Source organism: Perissodus microlepis, chromosome 20 (assembly GCF_051167445.1).
Source record: "Perissodus microlepis isolate ML-2025 ecotype Zambia chromosome 20, ASM5116744v1, whole genome shotgun sequence".
Taxonomy (NCBI): domain Eukaryota; kingdom Metazoa; phylum Chordata; class Actinopteri; order Cichliformes; family Cichlidae; genus Perissodus; species Perissodus microlepis.
Window position 1 is genome coordinate 15,631,993 of NC_140480.1, and position 14,846 is coordinate 15,646,838.

General features: G+C 41.3%; 1 protein-coding gene across 3 annotated transcripts in view; it reads right to left on the minus strand.

The window, feature by feature from the left end:
• Positions 1 to 1,268: 1,268 nt before the first annotated feature.
• The window catches only part of lamb2l (laminin, beta 2-like), a 51,525-nt gene continuing 37,947 nt past the window's right edge, over positions 1,269 to 14,846 (minus strand). For all 3 annotated transcript variants that reach the window (XM_084917871.1, XM_084917870.1, XM_084917869.1), the window contains 18 exons: positions 12,259 to 12,379; positions 11,700 to 11,892; positions 11,445 to 11,588; positions 9,517 to 9,748; positions 9,262 to 9,425; positions 8,929 to 9,153; positions 8,628 to 8,842; positions 8,432 to 8,528; positions 6,652 to 7,024; positions 6,388 to 6,569; positions 5,988 to 6,235; positions 4,649 to 4,864; positions 4,427 to 4,571; positions 4,126 to 4,333; positions 3,410 to 3,551; positions 2,877 to 3,053; positions 2,622 to 2,787; positions 1,269 to 1,878 (listed from right to left, as the gene is read on the minus strand). In XM_084917871.1, the coding sequence (XP_084773997.1) occupies positions 1,739 to 1,878; positions 2,622 to 2,787; positions 2,877 to 3,053; positions 3,410 to 3,551; positions 4,126 to 4,333; positions 4,427 to 4,571; positions 4,649 to 4,864; positions 5,988 to 6,235; positions 6,388 to 6,569; positions 6,652 to 7,024; positions 8,432 to 8,528; positions 8,628 to 8,842; positions 8,929 to 9,153; positions 9,262 to 9,425; positions 9,517 to 9,748; positions 11,445 to 11,588; positions 11,700 to 11,892; positions 12,259 to 12,379 (3,388 nt within the window). In that variant the 3' untranslated portion in view covers positions 1,269 to 1,738. The remainder of the gene's footprint in view (positions 1,879 to 2,621; positions 2,788 to 2,876; positions 3,054 to 3,409; positions 3,552 to 4,125; positions 4,334 to 4,426; positions 4,572 to 4,648; positions 4,865 to 5,987; positions 6,236 to 6,387; positions 6,570 to 6,651; positions 7,025 to 8,431; positions 8,529 to 8,627; positions 8,843 to 8,928; positions 9,154 to 9,261; positions 9,426 to 9,516; positions 9,749 to 11,444; positions 11,589 to 11,699; positions 11,893 to 12,258; positions 12,380 to 14,846) is intronic.

The window sequence follows — 14,846 nt, forward strand, 5'->3', positions numbered from 1 at the left end:
TGCGCCAGTGTTTCACTGCTGGCAGATCGTCGTCCAGAACAAAGCCTGCTATAAACCTCTGTCATATTGCACATTCCCTGAGCTGCTGCAGGACAGCCCCTCTTTGTTAGAGACCAGGATCCAATGCCACAACCAAGAGAGAATAGGCCTTTCATACTGAGAACAGATCCCTGACACTTAAATGAAATAAGAGCCAGTATTTGGTGAAGTTCACCATGTGTTAGCATTGTTTTTGGTTTTTGTTTGTTCGTCTTTTGCATGCTGCACTCTCACACAGAGGTTTTCATATCATTTTGCACATCCATCATCTAATGACTTGGAAGATACCACCCAGCAGCATAGTTACAATTAGCCAATAAAATGGTGCTGTATGTATGGATATATCAGAGGATGTGTAGTTCAATTAGATCAGCTTCACCATTGACTTTGAGTTGCAGTTTCTGGCAACTTGACAAATGCAACAGTTGTCAACATTCTCTTTGAGCTACATTTTTGCTCTCCTCCAACTCCCAAGAAAAAATTTCTGGCTCTTTTGCCACAAAATGTTCACCAGCTAGTCAAGAGCAGAACTGGGATGCTTGATAGGGAAACAGCAGTGTACAGTTTGGTTTTTAGAACTGGAAAAATGCCGAATCCTCAGCTGAAAACAACATGCGTATGAACAACAAGAGAACAAAAACAGTCAAGTTGTAAAACAAAACCTTCAGCTAAAAGCTGCTAAAATGCTCCATAGGCCTGGCAAGATGCAGATTCAGGGGGCAGCTTGCTAGTGTCGGCCCATCACCAGCCACTTGTTTCACACTTTGAATTTTATTTTTATTTTTTTTACTGTAAAGAGAAAATGTTTAAAAATTGGAGCGGTAAATGACTTTCTGTAACTTGAGCCAGGGATTCAATAGACTGGCAAAGTGACTATCATTATTAACTAACGGCATTAATGATGGGTGAGATCTATTAGGTGTAACTTTGAGTGAGTGTAGAAGCTGTGTTTTTGCAGAGGTGGTAAAGAGAGAAGAGATGAAGGCTGTGGGCAAAGAGAGACAAATATGGGATTGAACTTATACACTTAACTGTGTATAAGGTTCCCCTGTGTAGCAAAACACTGAAGCAACATACCTTCTTAAGCAATGTAAATATTGCATACAGTCTCACACAAATATGATGCATTTATATAAAGTGTCAGATTGACTTTGTCTTCATCATATCACCTCACAGTGTATGTTTATATGAATATTTGTACATTATAATTAAAGAAAAAGCACAAAAAGTACTTTCAAAAATTTTAATAGGAATGTCAGTGTGTACACCCCATACTAATGTGGTCAAACAACACAAACACTCAACATCTTGAAAGCACTTTTGGTATAGGTAACTGATAACATACTCTGATATAGTCTTTCCGCATACAGTAAATCAATTCCATTATTATCCGTTATTATTGGCTATAGAGTGAAATAAATGCTCTTCACAGGTTATCCGCCTATTGTAATAGCTTAAATATATGAACACCACCAAGGGCAGGAGTGATATTGAGGACTCAAACAGTACATGGACAGTTGAAGGCATTTCTGTGACATAACACTTGCAGGTAATGTGTAAAACTTGAAATACCAGTGAAAGAATGGAGGAACCTCCAGAGCAGCGTTTTATTTTCATTGGTGACAAATTTTCTGTTTTCCAGTCACAACAGCAGTTCTAACTCTCCTCTACTACAGCAGCTGATGACACGCAGGAGGCATCATCGCACACAGGTGTTGTAGTTCTGCACTCGATGCCGGATCTCGTCCCGCACAGTAGTTGCGTTGTCTTTCAGCTTGTCCAACTCCATGCGCTGCTTCTCCATCCGCCTCTCATTGTTTTTGAACTTTTCCTCAAGTTCTGCAATCACAGGGAGCAAGAGAAAAGTTAAAGTAACAAGCATGCACAAAAGGCTGAAAGGTTGATCTACAGCCACGTCCTACTACGAAGTTCTTAGTTGTTTGTTTAGAGCCAAAAATCTACGCCAAATCTGCAGATGCGATTGTTAAACCCTACAGTACACAATAAACATATCAGTAATAGCTCTATCCTAAATTAATATAGGACTTAAAACTAGTTCCAAGGCAGAAATGCTCACTTGATTTTCACTGATTTGAACTGTGAATGATCTGCTTTGATGTTTTTAATGTTTCTCTGCATTTCTATCCCGCCCACATATAATGATATTGTTTCGTTTCTATCACTTACTTTTAGTCATTTAGTGCCTGTTACAGCACATCCACAGATCCTGTGAAAGGAACTGATCTTTATCTCGGAATATTTTATGAATATTAACAGTGTAACTCTACTCATCTCATCCTCATCTGTGACATCATGTGTTATGTTATGAATCTTGCTGCAGTGACAGCTGCAAGTTATCCTGGTTTTAGCATAAGGCAGGAGCTGTATTACATGACTGTGCCATCTAGTCAGAGTCTTTTGTACACTATGAACAATGGCACATTATTTAAACGGTGGTAGTTTAACACTGGAGACTTCTTTACAGGCATTTTCTGGTCAAGTTGCGCACTACGGTCACAATGTGCTGTATGTAGCTCACCTGAAGAACACAGTCAACACTGAGAGCAGCCATATGAACTTACCGTCCAGTTCTCTTATCCCACTGGTGGCATTCTTGAGCCATTTCTCTGCATCCTCTTTGAGATCTTTGACCCTCTGGTTGATGTCCTTCAGACCTCCAGACACCCCACCAAGAGACTCGATCTTCATCTGCAGCTCACGATACTGTTTCTCTGTGTTGTTGAGGCTCTGGCAGATGATGCAATCGTTTTATTCAAGATTTTTATATATATTTATTTCTTCAATAATTTTGGTCCAAACTCCACCAACAGCCTCACCTGCTCCAGTGAAGATGTTAGGTCAGTGGCACTGTCGGCCAGTGCTTTAGCCTCGATTGCCATCTGTCTGTTCTGCTCCGTCTTGTTCTTCAGAGCTTCCACCTCCTTGGAGAGGTTCATTAAACGCATCATGACATCCATCTGCTTGGCGTCTAGGCTCACCAGCTTTCCCTCCACCTGGAAAAAATGAGACATGAAGAAGTCAAGAGTTATGGGAACCACATTGTGCCTTTTTTCCTGTATCCCACCGCTCACCCCAACCAGTCATTTGTTCTACCGGAGCTTTACCGTTAAAAGGGAGTTTTTCCTTCCCACTGTCACCACATGCTTCATCATAAGAAGTTGTCTGATGAGGTTTTCCCTCTATTATTGTATTTTTACCTTACCATATAAAAGCACCTTAATGCAACTGTTTTTGTGATTTTGGGCTATATAAATAAAACTGAAGTGAAATGAACAAAAGTGCTCATTGGGGAGGTAGATTACAGAAAATATGTGAAACCTGTAAATTTACATGTTCCAAGATTCTGTACCTCAGCAGTAGAGTTTCTTGTGCTGTTCAGGTTGTTGTGGGCTTCTTTCAGGGCAGCCTGTGCTTTCTCTATGGCCTTTTCAGACGCTTTTAACGCCTCCTTGGTAATATTGGTCATGTCTTTCACTTCCTCTGCTCGTCTCCTGCACAATAGCACCAAAAAATTAGTCAGAGAGAAAACCTTTTTCCTACAGCTCTGCTTAATAAATGCATGTTCAGTGCATTTAATAAGACTTAATTATACACAGCCTATTAATGCCATGGTTTGCCTGGTGCCAGCTGAACCCAAAGAAAAAGGATAGATGTGTGGATATCCCATTTGAACTTTAATAACAACAAGAAAGACAATATCAGAAACCAAAATTCATGTTGTAGGGTATGGATGATAATAGTGTAGCCACAGAATGCAGGTGTAACAAACATAGCCTTGGAGCAGGGGTGGCAGGAGCAGGAGAGTTTTAGAGGGCTGTTGTAGAGGGGGGCACCAATAAGCATATAAAGAGATCAAATTAATCAATTTGAAATACTGAGCAGCCTTCAGCTTATTGGTGCAGCCCTCTACAACAGTCTGTTTCTCGTGGTCCAGCAGGAATCTTAACTGCCTTCTGCTGAAGGCAACATTCATCTTTTATATGCAGTCACAGTTTAACTTTCAGCAAGCTGGCTTATGGGAAATGTGGTCCTTAATTTCAAAACAAAACAAAAATGATAACTCACTTGGCCTCTTTAGCTGCGTCAAGAAGCTCCTTGACTTTAGTGGTGTGCAGTGTGGTTTGATTGACAATCCCCTCAATATTGCTGATGTTGGAAAGACTTTCCTTTATCTGCGCGATCATTTTGTCCAGAACGGTCCTGTTCAGTGGCAGTGTGATCGACAAGACCTCCTGAGCCACTTTCTCTATGCTCTCTGGGTCGGCTCCCTCCTCTGGGCAGTACAAGAGAGGACAGGGACAAAAGGAGTGCAAATGCAGGAAGCATCAAGTTACATTTAGACACTGAAGCAATATCATCCACATACCAGTGAGAAAGTTTTTAATTTTCTCAATGAACTCTGTCAGGTTCTTATTGCTTTCTTTAAGCTCCTTGCTCAACTTGTTGGCTTTTTCCAGCGTGTTTATCGTCTGGTTCTTCAGTTTTTGTGTCATAGCAGCTATGTCCTGGAGCTGGACACAAGAAATCAAGAGTCAGATCAAAGAAATATTTCACTCATATGAGGCTAAACTGCGCATACTGTGAGCACCTTTTTGGAGACTTTCTGCAGCTCCTTACTGGCAGTGTTCAGACTGTCTGTAACGTTCCTGGCGTCATTCAGCGCAGCTACAGATGTGCCCACAGTCCCGCTGCATCCCTCTCCTCCACATACACGGTTTCCCTGATTGTCATGGCAGCCGGCGCCACCACACCGACTGTCTGGGCAACTGCCATTGACGCTGTTATTGCTGTGACCGCCACACACCTTAAAGATGGCACCATGCACTGACTGAGTTAGTGGGATAAGACTTCAACGCTGGACAGCAAGACTTAAATGCAGTTTTGTGAAGATAAACCAAATTTCTAAAATAATAAATTGAAATGTTTTGCTATCAATATAAAAACCAAAAACCAAATATTTTAATTTCACTACTGCAAAATACTGTTAATAAACAAACAAAAATACAGTGCAAGTATAGAGCTTCACTTTATAGTTGTCAGTGGAGACAACAGACGTGTGTCAGCATTCTCAGACTCACTGGAAATATCTTAATTTTCTTAAAAGCCTGCAAATGAATACCTTAATTTGCAGGCTGCCATCAGCAAAGAAATGCAGTGACATCATAACGTGTGTGTGCGATCTAATTTGTAAAAATACGATACATGACAAAATGCCATGTATTTTAAATAATCTTTTTAAGGCTCTGAAAAAACAAAACAAAACAAAAAAAAACCCCCAAAACCCCACTGCTGCTACGTTTGCACATCAGGGACTGTCACAATTAAAACATACTCACCAATCAGTGATGGAAAACCATTTTCAATTTCTACTTAATCCTTTAATCATGAGCTGATTTGGCTTTTCCACTAGATGTCACTGCCAGCATAAAATTCCAACACTGTTTTTTGCAGATGTTTCACAATGTTCATAAACAAACTTGGCATGTTGCATGTTTAAAAACACATCAGTGAGGTTTTTTCCTTTTTGTTTGAGTAAACTTCTCTTTTTTTAACAGGTAGAACATGTCAATATTATTAAGAAAACTCCACTTTTTAGGAATATTAGATGCCTAATGCCTAAGTTTTAATCTCATTTTCACTTTGTCAGTTTTTCTACCTCAGAATGACAGAACAAGTTTGTTTTTCTGGCATGGATTCTTTTAATTAGAGAAAACGTATCTGGAGTTCAGAATTGTCACCTTATACAGTCTCCTGGAAGTACTCCTCACTGAGGCCTTCCCTACTTCAAATTCTGAGGCTTAGATCTACGCTTATTCCACTTGCCATTCTCTTTCAATGAATGTTGTCTTATCTAGTTGAGGTCATGGTTAGGGTACATACATAACCCTAACCCAACATACATTTTTTTATTATAGCACACTGCTTACCTGGTTGCTCAGCTGATTGACCTGTTTATGGAGGTCGTGAGCTTGTTTTTGTAGGTCGCTGAGTGACTTGTTGTGAGCAGCCACATTACGGTTAATGCCGTTTTCATTTTCATCCAGCAGGTCTTCTGTGCGCGCTCTGGTCTTATTTGACTCTTCCACAGGACTCATAGGACCAAACACTGAAGCGTTGCATTTCATCTCAGCCTGCAGCGATTCCTGATAGAACTGCTTCACTTTCTTAAACTGATCTGTGAGAGACACCAGTAGCTTTTTAAAAGCAATGTATAAAACCTACTCTGCTACTGGATATGGATTTAGTCTGCTTCCTGTATTTACAGCAGCGAGGCTTCATGTGACATGTTCAAGGTTTTCATTTGTGCCTCTGATGGCAACAAATTACCTGCAAACCTTGAGCTGAACAGTTCAAGCAGCTTCTGTATGTCAGTCACAGTGGTGTTGAGGTCCCGCAGCTCTTTTTCCATGTTATCCAGCGTGTGTCGGAGTGCCCTGTCTGTTTCTGCTGTCGTATTCAGCTCTTGGCCCATGGCCATCAGACGCCCATCAGTGAGGGCAATCTCAGCCCTGAAACGCATACAGGATGTTCTTAAAATATAATTGAAGTAGCTGATGAGAAACACCAAACGACATGCTGCTATTTCCTCACCTGAGGTCATCGATGCTCTGGCCAATGAGCTGGTAGACCCTGTCCCTGTCCTGCGTAATGATCAGATCCTTCACCTGCTTCAGCTTCCCCTCCAGTTCTTTAATGCGTGCATCCCCAGCTCCCGGTGTGATGCCACCCTTCAGGATCTCTTGCACTCTGGACTGGATGTGATCCAGGTCCCTTCTAATCTGGCACAGGGCGTCATCCCAGAGCTGGAAGCACGGGTGACACTGGATGCATTTTGGGAAGATGCCGGTGAAACCACGAGCGCACTGGTTGCACTGCAGTCCCGCGGCTCCTTCCCGGCATTCACACGCACCCGTTAATCTGTCACACTGGGCAATCTCTGTGCCCTCTGGGTTACAGTTGCATTCTAAGTAGAGGAGAGAGAGAAACAAAGAGAAACTCTAAATAAAATACTTGTAACCACACCTCATATCACTAAATACGGCATCTAGGTTATATTAAAGCAAAACTGGGAATAATCATAAAGAAGAGCACTGGAGAAAAGAAAAGAAATAAAATAAAACCAGTCCTAAGATGACATCTTATTATAAAGCACTCTCTACAAAATACTTCGATAAAGAAGCAACTGTCAGGTTAAATTCATCGTGTTGAACAATAATATTTTAACCATTGAGGAATTTTTTTATACACAGTCCCCTATTTTCAGATGCGGAAAATCTCAAAAGTTGTTTCATGGATAAGTGGGAGCTGTTTCTTTCCTGCCACGTGATTGTTCGGGTGCAAAAATGCAAAGTAAATCCATCAAACAGCGAGAGTTTGAACACTACTTGAGAAAAGAAGAATACGCCGGTGAGCACATCAACATGAAAAGACCCAAATATCCAAGGAAGACAAAAGTGGCGAATGACTGCAGGGTGATGTGAGGAAGAAATGCTTTCCAGGAGGTTTAAGGTGTATCCTTTCAAAGGTTAGCACAATATTATTGATTATTGTCTTGAAATGAAATGACAGTCTGCAATGTAATGGCATCTTTTCTTTTGTTTTTTCAAACCTGCATTGAGGTGTACTGAGTCACAGCTGGAAACAAACACAACTGTCCAGAAACTTTCAGACATAACCGCAGATGCTGACCAAGCTGTAGATCTAACCAGTACAGGTGAAACAGATCCCTAAAATCCAGACGTTGCACAAAGCATCGGCTCTTGAGGATAATAAGTAAGTATGAATTTAGTGTAAAACAATATTTAAACACATTTAAGAACAAACAACCAAACACACCAAAATGCTCAGCTCTGGTTACAGAAGCCGAAATGTTTGAAGGACTAATTTAACTGTTTGATTAATATATTTCTTGGTAAAGAGTGGATCACTGATACTACTGATGTAACATGTCCCTATGTACTGTGTCTCCTGGGTAAGCTATAGAGTTTATATTTCATGCTGCATTTCAAACTTGTAATCTGTCCTAATGTTTGGTATTTACTCTAACAGTTGTGGCAACCTAGTCTAAAATGTTGAAGTGGTTTCACGTGATCTTTGTGCAAAATAAATTATAGCCCATCACGGGTGACTTTGTGAAACTGGCCGCATATTTTTTGAAGAGGGTGATTTTAAATCTGACTGTCAATTTAGTAATTTAGCAGCAATTTGTTTTGATCCCATTTAATCTGAAAGCAATGCGTGGAACACAAATGTATTATATTCTTCATTGAATGATTGTGAATTATTATTGTTCACACTCATCATGCTCAGAAAAAGCCACCTGTGATGTAAGACGTTACATGGCGTTCATAAAAGTCACAGTGTGATTTACCGTGGCACTGCTCCCGTGGATCTCCCCAGTGGAACAGCTCACACTCGGTGCATTGTTTACCTCCAAAGCCTGAATGACAGTGACACTGGCCTGTGAACTGAAGAGCACACAAACTGGTCCAATACAAGTACACAACAAGCATATCAAAAAGCACATCTGAGGCCCTCTTTAGACAGAAGCTTGCAATCTTCCTCACCATGTTGCAGTGAGTTCCCAGAGCGTGCTGCGAGTTGCAATTACACGGCTCACAGCCCTGATCCTGACCGAAGTTCCAGTAGTTAGATGCACACTGGTCACAGTTATGGCCTACCACATGCTCCCTGCAGAGACAGGCTCCAGTCTGCCGATCACAGTCACAGTGTCCATCGCTGCAAGCAGACTGTAGGGTACCAGCAGTCACACAGGTACAGCCTAAGAACAGGAACAGAAACATAAATCACACACCCACATGTTTTTTTTTAAAGATTATGTAATCCAGTGACTTTGTCATCACTCACGTCTGCAATCATGGGCCAAAGCGTTGCCATAGTAACCGATTTGACACTGGGCGCAAGACGGGCCGTCAGTGTGGTACAGGCACTTGATGCACTCGCCAGTCCTGGGATCACATGACTCAGGATCCTGGGTGTCTATGTTGCCGTTGCACTCACATGGAAAGCACTGTCCGCCAGGCTGCTCAGGGTTACCATAGTAACCAGGGGCACACTGGTCACACCGAAGACCTACGAGAGAAAAGTTGGAATAAAGATACAAGTCGTTTTCATTTACTTGACAGCACAGTGCTGTCAGTCAAACATGGCCTGAATGAACCAGTATGAACCAGCGCTCACCCATGTAGCCCTGTTTGCAGTTACACATGATCTGATCAGAGGTGTGGTCAACCTGACAAGATAATGCATTGAAGTTATCGGAGTTGGGGTTATTTGGGCAGGGGCAGGGCCGGCAGTGCTGCCCTGATCCAAGTGCTGGGTTTCCAAAGAACGTGTCCATGCAACTGGAACAAAATGAGATAAAAGATTTGCTTTCAATTTGATCACTCGGACAAAGGAGCTGAAGTGTGAAGTGTGGCACTGAATTTTCCTTACCGCTCACAGAGATGTCCTGCTGTGAAGTCCCTGCAGCCTCGGCATTCTCCCGTGCGGGGATCGCAGAGGTCTGCATGGCCGTTACACTGACAGGGGGTGCAGCTGGGGAAGCCCCACTGGCCCGGCTGACAGTCAGAGCACTGCCGCCCGGTGGCTCCTTGTCTGCACTGACACTGGCCTGTAACTGGGTCACACTGGTGGCTCAATGAGCCGTCGGAGTGGCAGTCACAGGCTGGGTAGGGGAGTTTAGAGGGTTATATTCTGTTTTTCCCCCAAACATGAATATATATATTTATATATATTTAAAAATACAGCTGCTTACCAATGAGTCACACTCATATTTACATGAACATGTGTGTATAAAACGACTCTTTAAAGTTTCTTTTTTTTCCCATTAGAAAGAGCAAATGTGTCACTTTATAAGCTTTTCTCTGATTTGCTTTATGTTGAACATTTAATCTTGCTTAGAAAACTTATGATCATTATTATTATTCTAAATGGCCCTGATTTGTATCTCCTAAAAGAAAGAAAACAGCAAGTTAAATAAGTAGCTTCGTTAATACAGAACAGAGTATGTGAGCCCATTTTTACAGTCGCACATGTGATTTACATATTTCATGTTTACATGTCTCATCATTTAACCTACAATTCATTCTAGGTGTGCGTTTGTGCACATGGCCCCGAACACAATGTCAGTAAAACCAACAAAACCATGTCAGGGTGATTGTATTTCTCCCTGACGGGGAAAATGAGCCTGAGTAATAAATGGATTTATGACAATGTTTATTTTGCAAAACAGCTCTTGAGCAGGGAATAAGAAAATAAAAGAAAACTACAGCTGAAACAGAAGTTAGGAAACAGCCACTGAATGCATCTGACGTTCAAAATGATTTCTTAGACAGTGCTTTATAGTTACAGAGAAAAAACACCTTTCCTGGCTCTATTTCTAAAAGTAAAAGTATATAAAGGGCATTCACACACGAAGCGATTTATAATGTCATCGAACTATAGGGAACATTCTGGGCTCTGGTTGCCTAGGTAACTCTGTAATGCACTTAACACCCTGCTATATGTTAATCCAGGGGTGGGCAATCTCAGTCCACGAGGGCCGGTGTCCCTGCAGGTTTTAGATCTCACCTTGGGTCAACACACCTGAATCACATGATTACTTCGTTACCAGGCCTCTGGAGAACTTCAGGACATGTTGAGGAGCTAATTTAGCCATTTAAATCAGCTGTGTTGGTTCGAGGACACATCTAAAACCTGCAGGGACACCGGCCCTCGTGGACTGAGATTGCCCACCCCTGTGTTAATCAGTGGTATCCTTAGAAGTTGTGAAACTTTAAACTTTAGGACCTGCCCACTTCATACTGCCAGTGATTATTTAACAGTTGTCATTTTAGGTCTGCGAATGTCATTGAGTTTTCTGTGGTGTCTCATGTCCCCAAGGATCGCTTGTGTAAAATCACTTGAAGAGGATGACCTTGAACTCCCAAATCAAATGAACAAGCTTGTTGCGCAGTTCTTGCTGCTCTTACAAACCTCACCGTGCTGCAGAAATTTGTTGTGTATTTTTAGGTAGAAATGAATTAGCAGTTATCATTTCAGCATCAGGCTACAAGTGCACAGACAGCTGCTCACAGTGAAAATCAGAAAAGACTGAAACCAAGAGAACGCTGATGAGCAAGTAGCTCAAGAATGTATATATATTTAGAGAGGGGACCGAAGACTTTTGTAAATAAGAGGATTCAGGTTTCAGCTTTCAAAGTAAAACACATTTACATTTTGTAAAATTTAAAATCTATGTAATTTCAAGTTAAACCTACAACACTATAAAGTGATTTATTGTGCTGTAGATTACTGTGTGAAATCACAGTTTTATAAACAGAACTATATGACAGACTGAGCTGATCAGTGGACAGACTCACCAGTGCAGCCGCTCACACCGAAGCCGTAGGTCCCCGGGGCACACTGGTCACAGCGCCTGCCAATCACGTTGGGTTTACAACGGCACTGACCTCCCACTACGTCACACTCACCGCTGAGGGAGCCCTGAGGGTCACACTCACAGGCTGGATACAGCAGATATGAATAAATGGAATACACAAAAGAAAATGTTTATCATTTAAAACAGTGCTGAGTTTGAATGGATTTGTCATCCTCGTGTTTTTGTGTCTACTTACGCAGGGCACCGTCGTGAATAATGGAAGAAATACTGCAGATGAGTTTAGAGCACATCTCAGCCAGTGCAGGCATCGGAGTGATCATAAAGGAATCAAGACACATGTAGCGGATCATCTCCTCCTGACGCTGCTCTGACTCTGGTGTGTTACCTTGAAACCCAGGAAGCTCCATGTATTTAGGGATCAATACCAGCTATTGGGCGAAAAAAGAAAGCTTTGAGACAGCTACATCAATTAATGTAAACAGGAATGATAAGAAAATGATCTTAAGTTCTTAAATCAAAATGTATATTATTATTATTATATGTACAATCATTTCGCAACTTCTGTTACTGCAGTTGGATTGTCCCACCACTAGGGGGAAATGTGACGGTGCAAAACACCAAGCAACACCCCCACAGGCCACCCACTGCTGCAGCTCAATTGGACCATGTTCAGACTTAACAGCCATACTAGTAAAAGCACAGCCAAAGCCGACTAAGCCATGGTGATGTCAACTTCCAGCACTTCTGAATGAGAAGGGCATAATGAAAGGGGAAGGCTTCCAGTCTTAGCTCACCGAGTCAATAAGAATGAAGGCAGTGAGATGTCTGTGTGTGGCGCCATGACGCTGGAACCTGATTGTAACCACGTAACGATTGCTGGGCTCAAAACAAAATGGTCTGGGCATCTGGATGTATCTGTAAGAACACATTGAACATGAAAGAACATGTAATAATAGATATATTTTATACTTTATCTTACTTTTACTTTCCACTCTCATTTCATGTGTGGAGAGGCAACATTAACAAAGCCTGTGAAGTGACAAATCCTGGTTGTCATTCACTTGAAAAAGGTCCAGCTATGTCGGCATATTTGTGCCTTGAAGTTATTATGACAGCATATGAAGTTTTAGAGTCATATCTACTAAGTAGGACAAATTAGCATTGGGTCACAATCACAATAAATGCACTGATAGGAATAGAAAGTTCTGTTGGTGACTAACACTAACAATGTGTTAATTTCTAAGCAAAGACTTTTAAAAGCAGAAAATTAGAAAACAATGTAAGAAATTTGCAGATTTGATGAGAGAGCATGAGGGAGAGAGATAGATGCTAATCAAAATAACACAGTGTAAGCCTTGGTTTTATAAATGTGGTTCTCTCTGAAAACAGCATGGCAAATGAGATCAATAACAGGGCTTAGTGCTGTGCAAACAGGTTTTAGTGACTAGAAAACACCCAATATGAAAGTAAACTACAGAACAGTACCATGCCAGTTTGTTTCCTGTTGTTTTTTAGAACAAGCATTTTATACCAGGGTTGACTTGAGCTACCCATATTTGCTGTAACTCCTGCGTCTGTGTTTTGGTCTCACTTTACTAATTGGTTTTAGCTGACAGATTCACTGCGGGAGAGAAAGGAAGCTGTGATATGCTCCGGTTGAAGTGCCAGATCCGGGCAGGGTCTTAGTTCCAGATGAGTTAAAACTCTGAAATGCTTTTCAGCAGAAAAGCTAAACCGTTTCAGTTTTGAGCATTTTAACTTATACCCTGTTTATGTTTCCTCTGTTTCTCTATACAAATAAATGAAGAATTATGACTTTGACTCTGCAGTCATCAGTCTAAAGTGCTGACCTTCCTCCAAAGGAATATAAATTTTATCCCACAGAAAATGATCCCTGCGAGTGTCACCCACTACAGAGATGTTATCAAATGGTGATAAAGTCTATAAAGATTATAAAAATATACCAGTAAAATGCAACATAGCTGTAAAAACGACAGGTGAATGTTGCAGAAAATTGTTAATCTGGTGATTTAGCGCACAGTGTTGGAAAATAAACAATTTTAATTGCGGTTAATTATTTTATCAATGAGTGTGCGCTCGGTGCTGCTGTTTATTTCTAAGGTGATGGTTGCTTATTAGAGTCCTGAAACTTACTGTCCCAAAAACTGCAGGAGGGTAAAGTGCAGGGGTCAGCAACCTTTAACACCCAAAGAGCCATTTGGACGTGATTTCCACGCAAAAGAAAACACTGGGAGCTGCAAATACTTTTTGACATCTAAAATGAAGATAACACTGTATATATTGTTTTTTACTTTTATGCTTTGTGTGAACAACTAAGGTGTGTTGCTTATGAAATCCATGAAGTGCTACAGAGGAAATTACATTTTATTTACGTAATTAACACATTTTGAACTCTTAAAGAAATATAACAAAAGGAAAGACACCCAGCTGAACTAAAATGATCCATGTAGCAAACAAAAACTGTTGTGAGCCGCCACCCTTATATCGCCTTTGGGCTTTTGGAGCCTTGACCTGGCTTTTAAAAAATAATTGGAAAAAAAGCACTATGCTGCTAAAAGATGAAAAATACTGTCTAAATATGTATTTTACCAGTTTAAGGTGTGTGGCAGGGTGTGGTCTGCTGCGCTGTTCCAGGGGAGGCGGACGCACCTGAGCGGCACCATGCCTCGCCGCCTTAACGTTGCTGTTGTGTTGGTATGTGTCGGGCTGTGAGCTGAAAAGCTACAGCCGGCTGTATGCGTACAGCAACCGTGTGTGAAAAGTGGTCAATAAAGAGATGCTGAAAAGTGTGTTCATGGAAACATCGTTGGGTCTGCCGTGATATGTTCATAATGGCACTTCTGCTCCTGAACCTCTGCGCACAGTGAAGTCACTTTCATCTTTACGCAGGACTGTAAGCTGTCATCTGTGAGGCGTGAGCGGTGGAGAATAGCTGCTGACATAATGTGGATCCCAAGATCCATAATTGGCCTACCTGGGGTTGAAAGTCTCGATAAATGCACGGCGTTTCGGCGGGTACACCGGCTTCCACGAGTGTGACGCTTATTTTGAACGATGAAAAAATAATAGAATATTATTTTATTTTTATATTTCAATATCACAATAATCTTCCAATTTAGAACTACAAGTTAAAAAAGAACTAACATAAATAAAATACACTTCAGCTAAATACTTCTAATTTATTTTCCCAAACCACGCGGAGCCGTACTATAAGGACTAAAGAGCCGCAGGTTGCCGACCCCTGGTATAGTGGAATAAGCCCGACTCAGAGCAAGTTACAGTTACAACAATGTAATGATGCAATTTTTCCTGAACAAATCCTGCAAACATACTGGCTGTGATGGCTCCCTCTCTGGATTAC